This window comes from Phalacrocorax aristotelis, chromosome 1, assembly GCF_949628215.1.
Source record: "Phalacrocorax aristotelis chromosome 1, bGulAri2.1, whole genome shotgun sequence".
NCBI lineage: Eukaryota > Metazoa > Chordata > Aves > Suliformes > Phalacrocoracidae > Phalacrocorax > Phalacrocorax aristotelis.
The window spans coordinates 175,112,953-175,137,629 of NC_134276.1; the positions used below are offsets into that span (position 1 = coordinate 175,112,953).

Sequence of the window (24,677 nt, forward strand, 5' to 3'; positions counted from 1 at the left end):
TCCTGCACTGCAGGGTTCAGCTAGCGTTGCTATGCCATCAGGGATTTGGTATCACAAAATATTTTACCTAATGTGGACACAATTTAGGGGATTGGTTGTTTGTTTTTAAAGAGGACATATTTTTTGTTCCATTTCTACCAGGAATTACTGGGATAAATATTCAGTTCAACAGGATAAAAATGCTTCTTGTTATTATGATTAGAAAATTATAGCTAGTTTTCTTATTCTAGTGGCAGTGAGAAGTACTAGCGATGTTGGACAGTTCCACGCACTTTGCAGAATTAAAGCCCAGCTGTCAGTAGGCTCCTAGCAAAAATGAGCTGTTGCAAATCAAGGATGTTGCACAGTTTAAAGACTTTTGGTAACGCATCAACTGAATAGAAAAGAGTTTTGTAAATAGTTTCCCTCTTCCATTTTGTCTCTTCCTGCTTACTTATATCAAGAAAAGCAGTGTGCATAACTGGTTTTGTACCATATAAACACTGTTAAATAAATGCATGGCTGTTTCAGAATTGTCAAGTCAATCTTGACATTTTTTCATCATTATTTTTAATCATCATTGATGTCGAGTTCAGGTAACATCAAGCTTTCTTGTTTGTCCACTGGTCCTCTCCATTCCCCATACTATTTTCTGTCATCTTGACCACCTCACTGTCCTAGGACTTAAAACTTAACAATAAATATTTCATGAGGCAAAAGAGTTTAGAAACTGGCAATCTGGAACAGTTTCCTTTAAAGTGATTGCCATCACTGAGTTGTAATCTAAAATGCTACGCTAGACTGAAATTTATGAATAGTAAGCTTGCCTTATCTTCCTCTGTCCTCCTTCCCTTGCCCATGCTGCAAGTAAATCTACACCCACAGCATATTACAAACAAATAACTGACTCCAAGGCTGAGACCTGAAATGCTATATTCCAGCTTAGAGCACATTTGCTGAAAATTGGGTACTGAGGTCTTAGAAAACATAATAAAATAGCTGGCTTTGTAGGAGAAGTGAGGTTTGAAATCTAAAGAAGAAACAAGTCTGAATGTTGGGTTAGCTGGTATATTGCTTGTGCCAATTCTTTCATGTGAGTTCTGGCTAGGAGAAAAGTGTTAATAAATACATAAATGAAATAATACAGAAGGAAAATAGAAAATGCAATGAACTCTGGTAAGGAAGTACCATAAAAATATCTTTAAGAAAGGTATAAAAATTCTTATCAACGTTGTTGACTATGTGAAGAACGTACTGCCTCTCTACAAACTGTTTCCAGGAAAAAAAGTCTGATGCCTGTCCTGGTTCTGGAGGTTTCCTCCCCTTTGGGGTACAGCCATATGGGGGATGGTCCTAACACAGCTTTAGGGGGAGAAAGCTTCTCATGTGGAAATGATTTTCAATGCTATTGGCATCTCACCAGCTTTAGGATACTCCTTTTCCCTCCTCTACAAGGAACTTCCACCCCTACTCCACTGTGTCAAACGAATGGCTTGTGTGGCTGCTTCAAACTGACAACATGGGAGCGGGCAGCAAAGGCTGAGGAATATCATTCAGGCTGCAGCCTAAAATACCTGAGTTCCTGGTCTTCCTGAGACTAAAGGAAATCAGGGGATCAAGCTGAAAAACTAACCTGGATCTGCCTTTTCTGCAGGAACAGCTAGGAAAGAAATGCAGGATTCATGAGGTCAGACACTGTAGCCTTGTGCAGGACGTTTGTTTAAGAGTAAGGAGGCCTAAATACCCAGTGTTATTTGCTTATTTTATCCAACAGCATTTCACAGCAAAATACATATGCTGTCCTTCAGCCCGGTCTCTGATCCAGTGAGTTCCTTTGCTCTTCATCAGATTGTTCATTGACAGAAGAGAGTGAACCAATCACTCTCAAAGAGAGAAATCAGGTCTGTAAGTCCAGGGAAACTGTTTTCAGGTGTGAACTTGCCTGTTATAATGGCCTAACCTAGGGGTCTTCCTAGACATCAGTCTGTGAGACCAGTACCATTTCAGACACATCTCCCTCCAGTTTTTCCTTCTGGGCCTCCTGTTTCTGTGTTGTTCTGAAGACAACCAAGGCATTTAACTCACATTTGTGAATTTGACTCCCAGAGCCTGGTTTCTAAAAGCTGAGTGTAGAAACCCTGAACATTTCTGGAGCTCCTTTTTAGATGTGGGCTGAAATGCATTTCCCATCTGAAAGGACAAACCTCATCTTTCATTTTGGTGGCTCCTGCTGCAATAGGGAAACAGTGCCAGCTACAGTACTGAAACATGCCCCCAGATGATATAGGGGCTATGAGCAAATTAGGGAGCTCTTGCTGAAGTTGATAATTAAGATTAGATTCAGATTCAGAAACCTGCACAGGAGTAGGCAGATGGCTCACTCAGCTGCCAGCTGGAACTCAGCCTTCATGAGGCAGTCATTCAAGTTCAGCAGCACAGCTTCCTTCTGTGGAGTCAGAGCAAAGTCTACCTATACCAAGATCCTTCTGAAGATTGGAGGCCACCTCCACAGCTCTTGCAAACTGGCTGTGTGTTGTGGAAGAAGTAGAGACTTTCAGATCTAGAGCAGTTCAATATCTCGCTTGAAACACAAGCCAAGACTAAAAAGATAAAAGGAATGCAAGAAAGGATGCTACGGACCTACAGGGATTTATAATCCCTCAGGGAAGGCTTTAGCTTGGATAATTGTCAGCAGCAAATTCACCCAGTTGTAAGCAGAATAGTTAAAAATAACAAAGAATGACATTCTGTTCTTCATCTGCGCCAACATACAACAGTACGTCAGAATAACAGAGGCTTCATTATCTACTCCTGGTTCTTATAAAAATGCAAGAGAATATCTTCTAGCTTGCCACAGTGCCTAGGCACAAGTAGTTGAAGTAAGGATGGAATAGCAATCTTAACAGTAATTCCTATGTTTTCCTTGCCCATTTATAGCATACTTTTAAAAAGCAAATCTATTAACCATAGTCCCAAGTGCTTTTTTCTTTTATGCAGTATGCTGCTGAGAATCAATCTTTAAATGTATTCTAAATTTTAAGTTCAGAACAATCATTCCATGAACTCTCTTTAGAGAGTATTTTCAGAGCAAGATTAGAAACTGAATTATAACAGATAATGGGTAATTTCTGTAAACACTTCATCTGCAGGTAAGTTTGAAAAAGACTAGCAGAGATTGTGTTTATTTTACACATGTAAACATAAAATTGTGCACTTTCCCTCACACCAAGTAATGAAATTTTAAGATACATTCCCAGTACTGAAAGGAAGCCAGCAACCACGTTCAGTTTTCTGCTTGTAAATTGAATTCTCTACTCAATTTATAAGGCACTGGCACAACTCAACATATCTATAGTGCAATAAAATACCTACCAGAGTCGTTGTAACACGTAAAATAATAATCACAGTGATGTGCTTGGGGAGACCCTCTGGGGGTACTCTGGCACCCCTTGTTAAAACTCTGTCACCAAATCAAAGGTAGGTGCTCAGCCCTGTTTCTGCTATAGACAAATTTCATCCCCGTGGCTGTAGAGGTTAATCTGAAGTATTTTTTTTTTTAATTTTGCTGAAATGTTCTCAGAACCATGTATTTTACAGGACAACTTGCTTCTCCTTCCCCTTCTTTCAGATTATACAACTCAAACCAACTGCTGTTTCTGGAAATGATGTTTCAGACACATGTAATCAATAATGGATAATTCTCTTTCACACTGAGGTTATGTTCGCAGTGTGCTTCTGGCTACGAGACAGTATTTCCTTTCAGGCAGGACAGTGTATTCTCAAGGTGCTGTAGAAAAGCACATGGGTTTGGTGTGCGATAGGCTTCCCCTGTGCTGGGATGGAGGGTGCTGCAGTTGGTGCTCTGGCTCAAGTTGGAGGACTCTGCTCTTCTGATTTCTCCTTTCCTCCTCAGCTTGTCCAAGGAGCCAAGATAATGGCCAGAGTAGGAATAGGGTCCTCTCTCAGACCTAAGAGTGTCAGATGCATGGGTTGCGCTTCCTTTGGTTGGAGGGGATGTGTAACCTCCTGGTGAGCACGTGTGCTTGCTGGTGCTGGATCGAGCTGTGGTCTGCAGCAGCACTTCTGGGACATGCTGGAGCAGCTCATACCTGTAACAGCCTGAGGTTCTTAGCTCAGCCCTCTATGAGGATCAAACTGGCAGCTGACACAGATCCAAAAGTTTAAGTACAGGACATGTTAACAGGATCCTATCAGAAGGCATGTGAAAATAACTCCTCATGGACTGTAAAAATGTTCTTCATAACAGAATCAGTAATTAAAATATCAACTGAGCGCAATTCAGCAGCATTGCAGACCATGTGCTCTTCCTTCCAGACAAGGATTTTCATCCATGTTCTGCTTCATGAGTTTTTCCCTTCCATTTTTCCACCCCTCAGTATCTATTTAGGTACTTTGGATTTAATAGCTCTATTTCCAGGACTCCTAATTTCAAGCATTCAAAATATGCTGGACCTCTAAAAATAATGAAGGTATTTTCATGAGTTTATAAAATAACAGAGTAGAATTGGTTTTCTTTGTCTCATGATTTTTGTGCCTTCTGGAGGTGTGTGGGCAGTATTTTCAAGCTTTTCCCCACCAGCAGGTGATCTAGAAACTTTTATTTAATGAAAAAAAAAAAAATATTCTGAAGTTCTCATACAACCACTGAACTCTGAGAAAACAAACTAATCTGAGATTTGCATTTAAATTGCAGTATTTAGAAATAATGATTTCTTCCCCTTTACTATTGTACTGTAATAGCTCTTTCTTGTACTTGTTCTGTGTTCCAAAATAAATCTTTATTTCTGATTTCCCCTGTTTCTTTCCCACTGTAAAGCTGCATGTATTTGCTTGGCATGAGTAACTGCCAATGATTTGATGATAGGAAGGGAAACAAAATTACTCGAATTTATGCCTTCCCGCTTTCTCCAGCACTGTTCTTCAGACTTTCCTAAACATCAAGAAACTTCTTTCTTTATTCTCCTCTAAATCTTTCTGCACAAGTCCTCTTTGCCAGGATACCTAAATAGAGTTTGCCAGTGTCAGACTACTCCTAAGTGGAGATCACTGCTTATTGTATTGACAAAATTAAGAGTGTACATACATATATATATATTCACACACATACATACGTATACATAACCCTCATTTTCTGCAGGCAGGCAGCTATTCCTTGACTTATATACTTAGATAGGAAGGTCTTTGAAACAAAGACTCAATTTTTTTCTGGCTCACCTAAGAAGATCCTAGGCAATGACAAGCACTGTTGTGTGCCATGGAAATATAAATAATAGCTATTGCTGAGAACTTTACTGTGATTTTATTGTATTTCATCTACAGTATAATCTCTCTCTATTAATCCAGTTTTGAAATCTGAAAGCCTTCTATTATCAGCATTTTGCATCTTTTTTATGAAATTTGAAAAGACCATGCCCTCTCTTCCCTGTGGCAGTGTCACCTGTACTCCAGGAACCATTAGGAGAAGCAGTGAAATGAACAGCCTGAATTTAGTTTCTGCAAATGATGGCACTGAGAGCTCCATAAAAATTAAGTTTCAGAAAGACCCCATGCAAAAAATACTCAAGTTTCTAATAATAGACAACATTTAATAATACCTCCTTGCTAATCTTGATGCCAAGTAAGAAAGAAAAATTAAGAAATGAACTTTATTGCCATTTACAGAAGGTAATAAGAACTCTCAATACAACCTCAGCTGGTCAATCAAAAAAGGCAGAAGGGCAGAAAAGCAGAGACCAGCAGGGCAAAAGAAATGATGAGGTCTGTCTAGGATGACTGCTGAAGGCTGAAACTTGAATTTAAATGGCTAAATATATAAATCCAGGCTTATTTTATTTTCTAATTTACCCAAATATATCTACAAGTCTGTACTTCAGCTTACTAAGCTATTATTTAGAATTAACCCAGACCTCAGTCTTATGGTTACTTTTACATTTTTTATCGCAGTTTCTTCTATAGCCTCCAGCCCCATTTTGTTCTGACAGTTATTCACTTGGCCAAGGAGAGGTGAGTAAACTTTTCTCTGAATATCTGCAAACAGAACGTGAAACAAGTCTGCATAGAACATCGGGTTTTAGCCTGAATCATCACAACGTTTTGAGCTCCTGGTTCCGGGGATTACTGGCCAGTTGTATATGATGAATCAAATTTAGGGGTTTTGAGCACCAGCTACTGAGGCCAAATGGAGTTGCAAGCATTTCAGAACAAGGTTGGTATTGAAATGTAACTTTTTATCCAATTACAATGTAAGACAGCATTAGAAATATGCAATAACTTCCTATTAAAGAGGTAACGATAGTATCCTGGATTCAGTGCATTCAGTATTACAGCTATTCAAGATTATATGAGAAGCAATAACAGACAATCATTCTTCAGTCAGATGCGCGCTGGAATTTTATTGGATTTTTGATGTTTTATTTACCTTATTGGCAGAATGAGGTCTTCTGTTCATACAGAAACGTGTTCTTAGGAAACACATCAAAATCACTTTGCTTTCACAAAGATGCTTATTAAATAAACTAATGCTGATTGACGTTAAGTTTTATTTTTGTATCGTAAGTATCAGAATTTGATATTTAAAGCCTCCACCCAAAAGCAGTTTCTGTCTTGTGTTCCTATAGCCTTGATAGAACTCGCTTACTGTAAATGTATGGCATATACTTTCCTAGCCTGTAGACAAAGGCCCAGATGGAAGAACAGTGAGACGGAGGAAGGAAAGAATCAATGTATCTTACAAAGTCTTTTAGTGCAATTTGGTTTTCAGAAGTGTAAATGCCATTATCTGCTTTGTTTTACCCCCTTTTTCAGGTGTTGGAATTACTAGGTTTAAAATGCAAAGCATAAAAGTAGAGATGGTACCTTTTTTCTCCTTCTGGTAAACAGCTTAGAAATTCTGCAGATTAAAGATAAATTGGGATAGAAAGTATAAGAACCAATTAAGATGGAGTGACTTTTATACACAGTGCAGTTATGGAAAAACAACTGTACTGTGATTATGCAAATCAGCCACTCACAACCAAAATGCAGGGATTTAAATAACGCAGAAAAAAATTCTTCACAGTTATGCCTCAGTAACCTTACAGGATTCTTGCACTTTAATTGCATGACTCATTGTAATAAAATGATCCCACTTGCTTTATCCAGAGTGAACTATATGTTAGGACACTGCCATTCTGAATGATTTGTCTGCTTTTGCAAGCCTACACTCTCCTGCCACAAAACATGGAGTATGTTCTACTTTAAAGAGATACAAATCAATGAAAAAGATAAGAGTTTCTGCTTGTATTTATCAAAATTTTAACTGGGTTTACATACTGCATCACTACTCTTGAAATAAATGCAGACTAATACAAATAGGCCCTTATTTCCTCATTCTATTGAATTAATCCATTTTCGTCAAAATAAGACTTTCCTGGTGCCTATATTACAGGAGGAAACGTAAGTATAATTCAGATTGCACAGACCCTGTTTGTAGTTTTGCAAAGTGAAATCCTAATGGGAATCCTGATGTTCTCAGTTAAGTATGTCTAGACTATTTAACTTGCGACTTCTATGTGTTATTTTAAAAAGATGACTGTTCTATTATAAGCCACGTGGAAGTAACAGTATTTATTCTGTTGGGTGTAGTTTGCTGTACCTTTATTTTTGTCATCATGTATTCCAGTATTTGAATGGGGTTTTTTTTATATAAGCATGACTTGATATTATATAATTTCTGTGAAAACCAGGAAGAGGAGACTATATATAAATTAGCCCCTACTATGGCTCAGCCTTTTTATCAGTCAAACCAAGTTGATTGCCGGTGAGTTTTTTCACAATATGGGTACATCCATTAAATCACGATGGCTTATTTTCCATTGCAGACAACTTAGGCAGATGCAACTAAAACATTTAATTATTTCTCTCTTGCACATAGACAACACTGCACTGAAAAAAAAAAATCCTCTCTCAGTAACTACTGAGCTTTCAAAGCCTTCCCTGTCATGTGGGGATGAACACGAGACCTTTGGAAGATTTAAATGAGAAAGAACATGAACTAGACAACAGGCTTGTTACTGATCTGCAAAGATTAGACAACTTGCTGACTACGGCATTCCTCTGCCATGTGTAAGACTCGGGGTCAGGTCTTCAGTTTGAATCTACCAGAGGAAAAACCTGGTCCATGGTCTTGGAAGTGTCCTTCGACCCAAATATCTGTGCTGTCCCAACAGGGCCCAATCACCATCTTTATTCTCTGTCACACAGCAAGGAATTCCTAGAAAGGCACTATAAAACCTATTTGGTTGGGATAAATTTACATTCTGCTCTGTTTTAAGAGAGATTCTCAAAAAATTTGCAAGCAGCTGTAAGAGGTAAGGTCTGACAACTTTACTACAACAATTAAATCCTCAGCTTTTTAATAGGCTAACAACACCTTGTTGACAACTCCCTACTGACATAAACTGAACAAATAGGAAAAAAATGCTATAATCTTCCAATAGGGAAATGACATCTCCTCTCCACTCCTGCCCCCAGTATTTTGGAGACAGCCTACTTAAACTTATTTGGTGATCTGTTTGTATTAGTTTATAAATGAGAAACACATATAGACCTGTCAATTACAGTCCACTCACATAGGATTTGTTATTGGGGAAAATGCGGAAAACTGAAGTTATTTGGGATATAAAATGCTCCAACATATCAATGGTGCTCTTTCATATTTAAATATTTAAAAAAACCCACACCTAAGCCCTTTGCCCCTTTGTACTACAATGAACATTCAACTTTCCTCTTGAAATGGCAAAGTTAAAAAAAAAAAATGCACAGCAGAATGTCATGTTAAACAGTCCCAGGATTTGATGGAGATGCTGGGAAGAACCAATCACATCTGCTCCCTCTGGAAGGAGAACAGACAGTTGGCATGGGATTTCTGACTACCCCAGGTTAATTTCTCCACTCCACCACAAAATTACTGCATGATCTTGGAAAAAAGTCCAGATTTCTAAAACAAGGGCAATATGTTCTGGTCTCACTATCAGCATAAGGTACCTTATCTCTATCAATGATCTGGACAAGGGGACCGAGTGCACCCTCAGTAAGTTTGCAGATGACACCAAGTTGGGCGGGAGTGCTGATCTGCTTGAGGGTAGGAAGGCTGTGCAGAGGGACCTGGACAGGCTGGATCAATGGGCCAAGGCCAATTGGATGGGGTTCAACAAGGCCAAGTGCTGGGTCCTGCACTTGGGTCACAACAACCCCATGCAACGCTACAGGCTTGGGGAAGACTGGCTGGAGAGCTGCCTGCAGGAAAAGGACCTGGGGGTGTTGGCTGATAGCTCTCTTATCTACAGGCCTTTTCCTAAACCTACCAATTACAGAGTTCCTCATACTGGAAACCATTCACAGCTTTGCTATGTTAAAACCAAAGTTTAGAAATAAAACAATAGCTACGTAGAGTGTCATCTACCTCATTTACATAGCATGGTGTGATAAAAATTAAAAGACAAATGTTTCAGATGATGTCTGTTTCTCCTCCAGTGTGTTGTTTTTTCTTTTTTCCTCTTCTTTTTTCTTCTTGTAGTTTTGTTTTTCCCATGATATCATCAGGCAATTTCATTTCAGTATGGTCTGCACTGGACTGTGCAGATTACCAAACTAATGACATACGGACTTCTTACCACTCTAACACCTCTATTCTTGCAAGTGAGAATTTCAAGTGACAGAGCAAGGCTGTTTGCTATCAATTTTGCAAAAACCGCATCTGCCAGATTGCCAAGATCCATTTCAGAGATAAAAAATCAATTAATATTCTAATTTGTTATCTGTCTTTATCAGTCACACAACATTTCTTTACACAAATGATAACCTTCTAAAAATGAAAACTCTTACATATGTTAAAACACTTCCCTGAAAATGTTTTACATTTCCTTATTCTTCTGAAGTAAAAATTATTAAAGATTGGATATCTCTCTAATGCCTGCTGTTAAAACACACATACACACACAGCCTTCACCTTCTTGTAAGTGACAAAATAATCTGCTTGTATCATTAGGTAATTTTTTTGTCAGTAACAAAGAAGATTTTTTCTTTATTGTATGAAATCACATTAACAATGACTTGGTTGTATATTTCATATCATTGTATGCATACTAAAACATACCAAACAGGTTCAAGAACCCTAGCAGTCTCATAAATAACAGCAAAAAGCTAACGCTTATATTTTTTTAATGAATGTGAACAAATTGTGGCCTCGACTTCGAATCAATACTTTCTAGCACAGACCAAAAGAACCCTACTGACTTTAACCTTATTGACTTCACAGAAATACACATCGGCACTTTTAAAGTATTCTGCATAGGTACAGGAACTCATGCGAACAATGTACAATGGCTGATATAAAGAAATTACTGGGTGGGAAAAGCATGGCTATCTTCACACATTACTGATGTATTAGAGCTATTTCCTTGTTAAAAAGCAGTTTTCCCACTTTTTCTAAATTTTCTAATCCCCAAAGGCACACAGTTTCCTTATTTTCTCAATATTTGTGAGTTTTGGCCAAATTTTGCTTTAAGGTAATATGCCCACACACATTTGTCATAAACATGAAACCCTAAGTGTTACTGTTAGGAAATATTTTGCTTATTGGTCCCATGGCCACTGTGAAGTTCTGCCATTCCATTTTAGATGATTCAGCAATAATTCATCAGTAAAAATTAACAAGACAATCTGACATAATAAGAATAGACTCAAATTACATTTGAGTTCGACCCTATTTTTTTCTACTCCAATTATTTTGATGAGCTTACTAAACCAGCTTTATTTTCCAATTTTTCTAGTTTTGACTAGAAAACATTTAGTATGCTGTCTAAATAAATGACAGAGAAGAAAATGTCAAGTTAAATCTAATCTGCCAACAGAAGCTTTTTAATCAATCAAGTTTTACTTACGTGGAATTTTGTTCAGTTCATTCATGAACTTCTCTTTTATCTTAGAAAATGCATCTTCTTTTCCTCCCCCTCCTCCAGGACTGGCTGGCTCGGTGACATTACTTGGAGGGGCTGCTGCTACTGTGGTAGCTGGCGGTGCTGCCAGGGCCTCATGATGACTTTCACTCACCATTTTAACCCCTGGGTAAGCTGTCAGAATAAAAAAAAAAACACAACAAAAAACGAAAAGATAATGTTTAAATCATTGAAATGGACCTCTCATCAATAAAAGACTAAATAGGCAGAATATCACTTAGTGCTCATGCTTACTGGGTAAATACAACTGCATCAGCATATTGCTTCATGTTCTTCATAAAATATTTATTAGACAAGAGGGAAACATCTTTTGCAGGGTTAATTTCAGCCAGAATTATTTTATTGCTTAGAGTTCTTCTCCAATGGTGTTGTATTTTGAACAGCTGAATTTGAAACCTCAGAATTCCTGTAAAACTCTGATGTAGATCTACGTTTTGCTCTTCAATTTTGAAAGTATAAGCGGGTAATAACTGCTCCCTATGTGCAAATTTCACAGTCTATTTACAGAACTATTTTTCTATGAGAGTTACAGAGGTGTGGATCATAGCCAAAGTTTCTGTATAAAATAAATGTAGTGATAAGGATATAACAAAACCACTTCAAGATTTCCTATCAAAGCAATAACCTATTGTTTCCTGTTTAAGCAACTTGTATAATAAACAGAAATTGATTTGCATCCATTTTTATCTTCACTTTTTCAAGGCAATTTTCCTTCCAGTTATTTCGTGTGACATTTGCTACTGACAACATTCTCTTAAATTATTCAGATGTCTCATTGCTGTATTCATGAAGCTACGATATCTGTAGGGTACGTAAATGCAGCCATATTGAAGTATCTGAGAGGCTGTCACAAACATAATCCCACATCAGCATATTTTTAATTTCATTTTGTTTAATGGGCATTTTGCAAAACCTTTACCTGAGCACACATCACAAAGCAAAGAATTTTGAGCTACTGGGGTGAAGGCGAGATGAGATGCACAAAGCAATTTCATTATCACAAGAAGGTTGGCTGAAATGTTTATATTGGTTCTGAACACACTGTTCTGATTTTCTACTGCATCCTAAATATCACTGATCTGAATAATCATTTTCTTCAGAAAACCAGAGGGATAAAGGGTTTGAGAGATAACAAACATTCATTATTGCTCTGAGTATACAATTACTCTCAGTCCCAAAAGACATTTGGCCTTTGACCTTTTGCTGAGAAACTTAAACATCACCATAGGAAAAAAAGGTAACGCATCAAAATTAAAGGGGCATAAGAGCATCTGACTGCATGCAATACGATGAATCATGAGCTTTCCTGCCTTACGTGATTGTTTTCATGGACGTTGCCGAGAGTGCTCAAATCATTAAATCAAGATGAAGATTGGCTTTTTGTCCTTCAACTTTACATCTATGAGCCCGCAGCCATGAAGACCTGCAGGCGCAGACCTGACTGCAGGCAGAATGAACCTTCTGAAATCATCCTCATCATTCTTATCATTAAACAGGGGTTTGCACACAAGTGTAGTCTGGAATAGAAGCCGTTCTCCAACATTGTCATCTGATGAAAAAGATTTTAACTAAATAGGGGGTTGGCCTGGTTCTGAAGAAGCAATTTTGTGGATATTTTGCAGCAATTTTATTGCTGCAGCACTGAATGAAGCAGTATTCCCTGCCTGCCCATCGCTTCTGCCTTTACCCTCAGTCTCTAGCCTAATATAAAATCATGTTGATGTTGACACAGAACACGTATATGATACAGCTCCATAAATATTTCATAAGCATGCAGTCTTATCTATTTGCCTGTAACAACACAGGAACAGTTCACTGCCCAAAGCAGACCGAAGTCGATGGAAAGATTCCAGTTAATATCCATGAACTTTGGCTCAAGTCCGGTGTCTGCGAAGATTTCCCCACTTGCCTCCCAAAATAACAACCGAGAAAAACATGTAGTGCATAATTTGTGTAGTATGAAATAATGTGCCAGCTATTCCAGACTGGACGACTTTTTCCATATGCTCTGATGAATGCCAAATACTATGAAGCAAAACATGCAGAGCCATCAGCTGTAAACATTAGTGCTGTTTTATATTATAGCATTTTGTCAATGAATGTCAGTTAAATCAAAAGAAACGTTGTATGATATATCATAATTAAATAAAAATTAAATTGCTTAATTATAATATATTGCTTAATTATTTCAGGCCTGGCAGTTGACTATTTTATTTTGTAATAAGAAGACACAATTTGCAGTGATGACTTCAGCTAATTAAAAATTAAGGCAAATGTAATTTATTTGCTTCCAGTTTTGGAGCTGTATTTTGAAAATATATTAGGAGAACAAATTTGAAGTGTTACACTTTCATTTATTCAAAAGAAGGAAAAAATAACAAAACAGAGTTTTCCTCTGATCTCCAGGAACAATTCTCGGTAGAGTCCTCATGCAGTTAGAGGTCACTATGCCTAATGAGGCATGCACAAATGCTTTGAGACTTGCTACAGAGCCTTTGACCTTTATGGGCCAATGGCACTGTCCTGATATTTTAAATAGGTGTGAAGGAGCTGAAAAAAAATCTTGTCTCAGAAAAGGCTTTCTATAGTAAAGAATTTCCTGAAGAGCACATGCCCACGCCCTTATAGAGATAACATCTGATGGCTTCTGTTATTGTAATGCTGCAGCTTTTCACAATAATGGTATAAACACTGTGGTATTATTCCAGACTGCAGAGTACTGGATAATTAGATTTAAATGGGCCTTTTATAAAAAAAAAAGGGGTTACTTTAATGCTGCAGTGCATTGCTGAAGGTAAAGATCTACAAAAAACTAGCACATTATCTGCCATTTATGAAATGGCAGTTGCAAGCAAAAATTTCTTATAGGTTAAAAAATGAAATGTCATAGAATTTGACTATGATTTCCAGTTCAGTGTTCACTACAAAGATTATAGTGCCAGGTATGAAATATTACATGCTGCACGTGCAACATGCAGTCATAGATAAGAGTACATTTGTAGTCATAAATAGAAGTATTTACATGCTTCTGTAAAATACAGCATAGACTGAATTCCCTGAGCATGCTGATTCTTTGGTATTTCACTGCCCATCTATACTACTGCCATGTAACCCTTATAAGACAGGTGCAAAACCAAATAACAGTATGTGGAATGATTCAAAATAATGCTTATTGTTTCTATACAGAGGTAGTCAAGTGTTGACTGAAAATCCAGAGACGATGATTTGAACCTTTGAGAACTTCACTGTTCCCTATGCAAGAAAAATTCTGATAAAAATTCACATCAGCTCAGACTTCTTCTGAAAAGGAAGCATCTGAATAATACACAAATGCACTCTGGAGATTCACAAGAAGCAAGAGATTTCCTGATGGAGGTACAAAGTATTGGCTGGCTGCCTTAGTGTACTGGTGCGGATCCTGATGGTGAGAGTTGCATCGGAATGCACCTCTTAAGAGAGTAGTAAAGTAGCAACTACTATTAAGAGAGGAGTAAAGAAGAGGAGTAAGCCTTCAGAGGTGGCTGATTATGGAGCACGGACTAGCCTCTGGAAATCTGAAAGCTGAAAGAACGTGCTCCAGGGGCAACAGCCTGTCTCTGCAAACATTCAGGCATATCCAAAGTAAGGTGTGGGGGGACTAATCCCATCGGAAAATTTTATTTGTTTAAAATTGTTTTTGAAAAATAAACTGAATAGTGAGAAAATTAATGGGAGAGATGTGGGACGTTCACAGTGATTCACATGAAAGGGGGATTTTCAGGACATGGAATGAGAGCAAAACTCAGAGTAGTGTATCACCTTCTGACAAATCATGGGGACATTTATGATAGAATTACAAAAAAAAAAAAAAAAAGAAAAAAGAAAAAAAAGGCCCAAAGGGCAACAAAGAAAATCTGTATGGTTTCTGTGTGGTTAAATTACAGCAGGAATATCATAGCAGCTGCTGAAGGACTTAGTGAATACTTAATCCCATGGAAATAAAATTGGTGACATTGCTTTTGCATGGTGGATTTTCAGACAATTTAATTTTGCTCATTCCTCCTCTTATCTGCTGAATACAAACTGGGTGGAGTGAGACAGTGAATAGGTCAGACATTCCATGGTGACCAATCATTCCCTCCCAATGAGAAATTTTCTGGAAAGCATCCTTTTACCTTGCTGCCTTTCAGATATTTCTGCCATACTGAAAATTAAAATAAATGAAATTATTAAAAACATACAAATACAGTGTTACTATGAGTAATTGTATAAGTTTTCAGAAGTCATTGTCCCATTCTTTCAGTGTTTAATGCTGTAACTGTAGTAGAGCTGGTCACTGTACTTCAATAAGCATGCCAAGTACTAAATTGGGATCTATAGTGTTAAATGGTATTTCCTTGACAGCTTATATTTTCAGCATCCCAAACGTGTTCACCTCAGCAGTTACATCCAGCTTGGAACTTATCCAAGAAAGAAAAAAAAAATCACATGTTAACATCAGTTCTGCTCCTCTGTCATTTTTGTTTACAGCTCCTGTGCACTGAAAGAGAAAGAAACTTTGAGTTTTCAGTGCTGATACGTACAGGGTAAGTACGCAGTGGTACCAGAGAATGGTTTGACACCACAGTGAAAATTTACCCTATTCCATTAGACTGTTTTTAATATAATTAATACATCATTAAGAAGATGGGAACATTACCAGAATGTCTAAAGTTATCTACAATAAACGATCTCTTCTTAGATTTAAGTATTCTGGGATGTTAATAATATATTTTTTTACTCATTCATCTTCCTATTAATGAAATACACTGTCTTCCCAGCTGCAGTAATGGACAATTATTTTAAAAGACAAGCTCACAAAAGAGACCTTCTTGGCTTTTTATAAAATGGATCTGTAACTACATTTTCAGAAGAAAAGAAGGTCACAGTAAAGATGTCATATCACAACAGCCTTTTCACCACTACCACAAAGGCTTACAACGCAATCAGGATTTAGTACTGCTTTAGAGAAGGTACATGAAACGCCCAACATTTCATGGGGAAAAAAGTTCTGATGAAGAACCTTGGTGGGGGAATTCAGGTGTCCTGTCTGTGCTGCTACCTATGCACAAGAAACATCAGAGCAAACCCCCACAGAATCACCCCTGTGCCTCTTTTAGTGGAGGAGAGACATTTCTCTTGCTGCCATATGCGAAACATCAAGTCATTTGACACCTTCTAGATCGCAGCTGGACATCAGCTCTTTAAAACTGTTTTCCAATGCTTGCTACTAATATCACATCAATAGTTTCCTTGGCTTGAATCAACAAACAAGATAAAGCACCTAAATCTCTGCCCAAAAACCCACAGCTACTTTATTGCTCAGTTTTAGAAATGACTATGCCAGTGTGTCCTGCCATAGGAGTATCACTGGTCCTGGAGCAGGACGGAGGAACTTGGTGTGATAGATAGGAAGAGGACCAAGAGATGGTGAGCCAGCAGGGATGAGGACCCCACATACTGGGAGGATAACATGTCTGAGCCCAAGTTTAAGCATGTGTAGGGGTAGGAAAGGAGCCACATACCAAGTCAGGCAGAAGAGCTGCAACTCCAAGGTAGCAGAGAGGAGAGCTTGGCAGAAATATTTTTTGACAGTTAGTCAAAATTCTTAGTTTTGGGTGCCAATGGCTAGTTAGATTGAGTTATCTACAGCACAGTCCTGAACTAGGCAACAAATCTTCCCATTATTAGACAAGAGGTCAGTCTGAGTCTCCAGAATTTGCTTAAAATAAGAACAAATATTTTTAGAAAAAGAGCTGAAAGAAACTATCTTGATGGCCAAATCCAAAATAATTTTTTTTAATGTTGAAACATATTTTGCTTCTCTCCTGAGACATCCATTTATTTCCTATTTCAAGCACTTCTGGCAGCATAGCTATCCAGAAGTTTTGTGTACATAGATACGAATTTCAGCCGGGTTCTTCTCTAATAGTCAGGCAAAGCAACAATGAGTATCTGAAAAGTCATGAGAAAATGAAATACTGTAAAATTTCAAGTCTAATATTCACACTGAAAACCTATTACCTGAATACGAACTATATCTAAATAATAGCCAAATCTTTGTGTACCCTTCTTAACCTATTTCACTTTTTAAATTCATTGTATATCTAATAAATGTCAAACATGCATAGAATAGTTCACAGTTCTCTGTCACGATAACCACATTTTATTTAACTGAAATCATTACAGCATACAATTTCATCTCTAAGCATGTTTCAAAGCTAACCATATAATGTCATAGAAAATTACCTGCCCAGTGGACAGTAAACGATCTGAATGTTTTGGGAGGGATATGGACCCTGTGAATGTTGGAGAAAGACAAATTCCTCAGTACATGGCACAATCTACATGTTTCTCTCAGCTTCCTTGTCACCCATTATTAAATACAGCAGAACTGTTCAACATACAGGGCTCTGAAATATCTTATGCTGCAGAGTCTGTGCAAGAGAAACTTTGGCTCGCATCTTTAGAAAGAACCTCAGTTTGATATGTAATCTACGAACACGTAATCACTGTATATTTTGGGGTACCAAGCTATGCAAAATTATATTTTCAGACTCACTCCTTAAGCTGTTGAAAAGACTGCCATTAATTTAAATGACAACAGTGAAGCCAACATCATTTTCTTTCCAGCTAAAAGCCATAATTTTTTGACTCTGCTTCAAACTTGCACTCCTGCAATGCCGAAGAGCACATGGGAGCCAGAAGAGTCACAACAGCTTACAGAGAAACATAAAAATTAAGAGCAAGGAGCACTGCAGCAAGACAAGAGTGGTAAGTCCCTTGCACAGATTCTATATAAATGCCTGTTTCCCTGACCATGTTCTGAAACTCTTATTTTCCCCTAAGCATACAATATTTCTTAGTTGTGTATTTCTTTTGATTTTTAGATGTAATGGGGCTAGAGACAGCCCTGTCTCTCTGGATGTTGACATTGTTGTCTTTTTTCAACAGCAGTGAGGTTACAAAACCTGTCAAAGCATCAGAATATGTATAATTTAACCCTTCTGTCTTCCTCTACTACTGCAATTCCGCTTCAAAATGACTGAGGTCCTTGATAATAGCTAGTTATGACTAGGAATAAGGGAAAGAAACTACAGTAATTTCCTCCCACATGATCGTTCTGTCATCTTTCATGCTTGCATCTTGTTTCCTGAAACTGTAATCTGCATTTCTACTCCCCTGGTATTTACTTCCAGACTTCCTTTATACAGCGGTGTAAGACAAAAGAATTCATATAAAAATTAGTGTTCAAGTTCATTTAAGCGTGAAATTCTAACACAGTCCACAGAGAATTCTTGCTGTTCCAAAATCATTTTAGAATAATCCTACAAATAATGAAGCCCTTTATATCAATAAATTCCTGGTTGTGTACATTGCATAAAATCAATTTATATTCATATATTTGGCTCCTGTCCAATCAATGGCTCTAATAAAGCCTATAAACTAGTAAAGTGCCATAGAGATTAACTATGACATGGTAAAATTCATAAGGAACAACACAACAGAAGTTGTAAAATAATACAGAGAAACACTATTAATATTCTTGCTTTGGTATCTGTAGGTCATAGCTCTAAATTCACTATTTTATCTTTGAATTTTCCTTCTATTGAGATTTCCTGTGTGTCCCAGTTTCTCCACTCAGTTATCACCAGGTAGGTAAAATTAATTAGGAACAAGCAGGAACTAAGGAACCAAATACGGGGAGCTGAGATGTGCAGTTCAGTGCTCCCTCGCAGATTAGTTACGTCTTGGACTTAGGTTGTGAAGTAATTGTCACCTCAGAGTGTGATTCTACTCTGACAAATGACTATATAAAAATGGCACCTTCTTTCTGAAAAAGATCTGCTCCCTATGTATATTCAGTCATATATGCTGAATTTAATGACCACCACATTCCAACTTCTCTGTTTTTTTCCTTATTAACACGTGCAGTATCAAAAAGCCAAGAAAACAAGGAGAACACAATAAGATCATATTCCTTCTCTGCATTATGAATGCAATGATAAACTAAATTTCAGTGACCAGTTTGATTATGTCTTTGAGAAGCTACTGCAGGTTACAGTTACAGCTAAAGGCATGGGATAATATCCTTGTAGCCAAACACATGAAATTCGGGCTGCATTACTTGGTGGTAGGTGGGAGAAGGAAACAGCTCAGCTAGTTTTCCAGATCCTATGATAAAATTACATGGCTGGCATTTAGAAAAATGCAAACAGTTGGTATGTGGCATTAAAGCTTTTAAGATGCGTCACCCAAGTGTACTAATGGGAAAAATACTCACATGTGAGTGAATTTTGTAGATCAAGCTTTGCAAATTCTGTGCAAGAAAAGATTCAGACTTTTCAGATATATGCATTCTAGTTTTAAAAGATCTCAGGAGTTCATCACACAGACATCAATCAGACACATGTAAAGTACCTGTGTGTACACAAATATATCTCTCTGTATATATACATCATAGGTATATTCCTCCCACGTGTGCATTAATGATATGCTACTATGCTTGCTATAAGGTGACTAACCAAGTATTATGATTTCACTGTCCATAAAGCAAACAATGACAGTTTGACTCCAAAAATTTTCTTGTAAACAGATGGTGGGTTTGTAGGGAAATACACAGTTTTCATAAATTGTGATGCAGATAGAAAGATTTTTCAGGGTTTTCTCCGGCCATATCATATCAGCACTGAAATCAGGAACAACATTGCAAAACCATGAACATAAGCTGATTGACTGTGACAGGTTCTGCTAAATGCAGCTACATGAAAATTATTGCTTCATGAATGTCACCAGTCCATTAAAGACAAGCATGGGGGCGTAGGAAGCATCTGCATTTAGATTTGGTTTTTAAGTTAAAAATAAAAATTAAAGTTATTTGATATTTATGGTTAATTACTGTACTTACACTTTGTAGGCAATCATCTTATCAGCACATGGAAGAAAAATAGTGGAAATTGGAACTAATTGTCCTATAATGACTGATACTTTTTCCTCCTGTTGAGAACGATATACCGTCATCCAATAGCTTTCCGCACACAGCAGGAAGGAGAATTATCAATCAATTACATGACAATTAATTCCTAACTTGTAACATTTTTCTACCGAATAGAAGATAAAAGATCCTAATTTGAGAAATAATAATCATGCATTCCCTACAGTGCTTTGGAAAGCCATCTGTTTAAAAGATGTCCTTATACATATCTGAAATTATTTTAACAACTGATAACCGTAAACTAAGGCAGTTTGTAAGGCGTTAGTGTAAGTACTACTTCCTGCTGTTAGTCCAACTACTTCTTGTTCTGCAATTATTTCTGCAGATGAACGATTTAGTAAGGATCCCGTTCACAAGACTATTGCATCCAACTCATGCATGAGCATTACGAGAGAAAACAACTTCAGAATAAAGATGAGGAAGTAACAAAACAAAAGGAAAAAGGAAAACTACTTGGATGTTTTTTGTTTAAATAAAGTTACGGACTGAATGGCAATTTAGGGATTTTAATAAATCTAAAACTTTCAGGTTTTTGCACACAGAAATGCTTGGTGTGGCCACGTTCCCACCTCCTCTCTAGACCAGAGAAAGCTCACATGACGTAGCTTTGAATTCCTTTGGATAGATAGAAGACCTTAGCCTAAGGTTACCTTCATTGAGTGAGTTCTCCCATCACCGAGTTTTGCATACAACAGTGTTGCTGCCTCCATTCATCTGTGCTTCACTTACAGGGAAGAGTCATTGCTGTTCAGCAGAAAAAAAGGACTTGCATGCCTGCCTTCAGGAGAGGATATGAACTTCACCTTGAAGAAGGTGCTCAAGACAGTTCAGAGGAGGAGCAGGATTTATGACTCACTCCTGTTTTTAGCATGCCCTGCTGATTAGGCAGCTTCCCACTCAGCATGCTGGCTGCTGAGCACCCCATTTTGAGGTACTCACATCTTCCGGATATTATATGGGAAGCTTGGTCTAAGGCTGTAATACAGCCCAAGGTTGTAGAGAGTAGGGGTATTTATATGTACAGTGTCAGGGATCCTCTAATCAAATCCACAACCTGGATTTGCTCTGCTTATATAAATAGGATGACAAAATCAGGCTGGTGTCTCTGATGGTATGACCCTTCTGGGTCATGAATATTCCCCCACTTCCATCTGGAAATTCAGTACAGCTTTGAAAGAAACTTGGTGAACTGAGGCCAACTGAGATGCCTGGGCTGAATTCTGAAAGCAGTCCTCCTGAGTGCCTCATCTGGGATGGCAGGTAAAGTCCCAGCACATCATGCCCTTTAGACTGAGGGATGGATCTACCCTACATTTGGACATGAGTCTGCAGTAGCATTCTGACTGAGGCAGTGATTGATAGACCATTCTGCCTCATTAGCCACTTACTGCTGCAGAAGGGCAACTAAGGTTAGCACGATTGCCGAAACCACCTGAGGAGATAGGAATCCTACTTAACAGGCATGGCTGATTTATTGCTGTGACTGGCTTTCCCAGTTTTGTTCTGAGCGCTTCTTCCTTCTGCCCAATACAGTGCTCTCTATTTTAAACCATTGGCTCTGTGTTTGTTGAGGGGAAAGTGCTGTTCACCAAAAGCCTATAAGTAGGATAATTCAGTTTTTCAAGTTTGTGGATGGAAACTTGAGCAAATTTTACTTAACCTACTGGTAATTAAACTTAGACCACTCTGAACACCTCATCGGTTACAGGATGGTTACAGGAGTGTTGGTTTTTAACCCTGTGCAGCAGGTAGTGCTATTGCAGTTAGATCTCTAGCAGCTAAACACCTTAGAGCACATTGTCACACACCCTAAGTTTTCCTGTAGATTTAGCTGATTGAGCTAATTGTCCAACTGGGACACCAGAAGAAGGGCTGTGTGTACGCCGAGTGCTATACAGTTAACATTCAGGCAGAAAAACAACAGTTCTAAGTGAGCAAATGAACAGGAGAGAACCTAAGAGTTCTTTGTATAGACATCTTATTGATATAATAAAAAAAACCTCTTCTGTTTCAGATCTTATTTTCTTTGATGATCATGTTGTCTAATTGAACACTTCAATGTGCTAATGCTTTTTTTTGTTTGTTCAGTTTTCTTTTTTTCTCCCCCATTTTGTTTATTGCGAAGCTCTATATACAGCTACGGCATTACAAACATTTATTGGTCACAAACCCTAACCTGTAGCCATGATCCACTTAAAAATGAAACTAAAAAACTTACTGAGCATAGGTGCAGAGGAAAATAAGATTATCTCTTGTCACAGAGCACAGAACAAAGACAAATAGTTACGCATTCAGCCCACATTTTTAGGTTACCATAGCTGGTGTATGGCCATGCACCTTTATCAAACTTGTGCTGAAAACGGTATCATTTTTACTATTATGTGATCTGTGGCCTGCTGAGCACTGTGTGGCAAAGCAGACTTGCAGTTGGGGAGCTTCAGCGCTAACCGTACACATTCTCCAAGGTCGTGCGCTACCACTGCTTGGCTGGCAAACTTAGCCAACAAGGAGGATGACCCAAGGCTGAGGTTTATGCTCTCTTCTGCTCCACGTGCTCAAGAGGAGGAAGTGGCCAGGACAGACAAGTGATAATTTTAACTTCATTTCCAGCCTCTAGTAGCTGGTTTTTTGCCCTCTGCTTTCAAAGTGTATTGCTCTGGAAAAGGATGAGGGTACTGAGTCAAAACAGAAGCAGGATGTAGGGAAGCTGGCATGATCTTTAAGACCCTTTCAGTACATGTGTTTCTGCTTTGTGGCATGGGCATTTTGTCTTCATGAAAGCATGTAAACACAGGACTGGAAACAAATGATAATGCCAGCACTACTTGCAAGAGATTGGTTGTCTATAATGAATGTAGCACTAATTATTAAAGACATCCTTGGCTTTCTCTAGAAATCTTGCAGCCAAGAGCTTTCCAGCGATTATACCTACATTACAAAAAGGGAGCACAAAAGGATTCAACACGATTGATGAAATTGTTTGCTTTCTCTTTAGAAGCGAGTAATAAATAAGTTAGCATTTCAAAGTTCTGTGAAGAGAAAAGATATTTGAGAGAAAGCACACAGATGCATTGTTCTGTAGCACGGGCATTTGATGAGCTCCAGAAATCTCTTTGGAAGAGAAAAGATGTATTATAGTGTGTGAAAAGAAGAAATTTTCAGTATCAGGCTGTTATCTAGTTGCTAAGGGCTGGTTCTTGATGAAAACAGAGCAGAATAGAATGGATAGTTTAAGCACTGTGAGGTAAAAGCAGAAAATTGGACTTAGAGCACAAGGGACATTCACAATGGCATGGAAGTGGATGCAGCAAAATGTTAAGAATGTGACAAGAAAAAGATTATCATAAATATGAAGAGACGAAAGTCAAAGTTTTGCCTTCACTTCGACAAAGCCCTTAGAGAAAAAAAAAACCTGAGGAATTAGCCCTGCTGGAATGTACATTAGCAAAGAGGAGAGAAAGGTGAAAAGGAGAATATCACTTCAAGGTCATTTTAAATCAAGTAGCAACTACTAAACCTTTAATTATAAGCCTATAATTCTTGTTTATCATTAATTGCTAGCAAAAAAAAAAAAAAAAGAGATAAAAGCTTGAAACAGCGTGGTTTTGAACTTCATTGTTTTCATGATTTTGCTGCCAAAAACCAAATAGAATAATTTAAAATTGTTTCAACCTAGACAAAGACTACTTTTTCTGTAAATGGAAAGGTGTATAATCTAATTCTTTTAACACACACACACACACACACACACATTAAGTAGCACTTTTTTCTTGTCGTCTGCCATTTTCAAAAGCAAAGTTCACAGAGCACCTAAAGAACAAAAATCCAAGGCATCTCTGTGGAAGTCAGGAACACATGCAGCTTCCTTGTCCTACACGCACACAATCCAGCTTTCCTTGAAGGGTGTAACAAATCCAGAACCAGGTTGAGAAGTATGTCCCCACCGAAAGTCCCTTCCCATGGAAACCTGGGCTAATGTGGCATCTGTGTTTCAGCTGTTATCAGCTGTCACAGTAGGAGAGAGAAGCAGCATTTATGGCAATGAGTGATATTTGTTTTTGATCCACAAGCACAAGCACTAACTGGAATTTTCATCACCTTTTCAACCATTTGAAAACAATAATTGTTAGCTCTGTTAAATACCTTATCTTTCTAAACCAATACTCTCGAAATGCAAATTGTAGTCACAGCTGCAAAGGAAATCTACTGCCAAAATACACCACTGGGAAAGAAGAAAATATAGTGGCAGCTGGCTGTCTCCAAAGAGGGAGAGTGTCATCTCTCTGAAACACTGTTGGCTCTTGTAGAAGAAATGCTAAAGAGCAACGAACTGCAATATCAGCCGGCCACTGGCTGACAGTGGATGTTGCTAATGGGAACAAACTGGAGGCTGGGACTTCAGCAGAAGGAAAGGATAAGGAGGGCTGAAACACTGGGATGCCTTTGCAGGCACACAAGGTGAAATTTTAGTCACAACATGTAGCGTAAAGATGCTTTTTTGCTTAGTTTGGATTCAACAAGTATTCTTCACCTCTCTCACTCAAACATTTCTTATTTTTTGTGTTTGCAGATTCCTGACTAAAGCGCAGTGATTGCTTCGTTGGCTATTTGCTTATTCCAGTCTCATGAGTTTATCATTAGCAGGGGATAGTTGAAGGAACAAAACT

The 24,677-nt window shown here is 38.0% G+C and overlaps 1 protein-coding gene across 3 annotated transcripts in view; it reads right to left on the minus strand.

The window, feature by feature from the left end:
* The window catches only part of SYT1 (synaptotagmin 1), a 360,508-nt gene that overhangs the window by 122,616 nt on the left and 213,215 nt on the right, over positions 1-24,677 (minus strand). For all 3 annotated transcript variants that reach the window (XM_075080749.1, XM_075080747.1, XM_075080748.1), the window contains one exon: positions 10,923-11,111. In XM_075080749.1, the coding sequence (XP_074936850.1) occupies positions 10,923-11,094 (172 nt within the window). In that variant the 5' untranslated portion in view covers positions 11,095-11,111. The remainder of the gene's footprint in view (positions 1-10,922; positions 11,112-24,677) is intronic.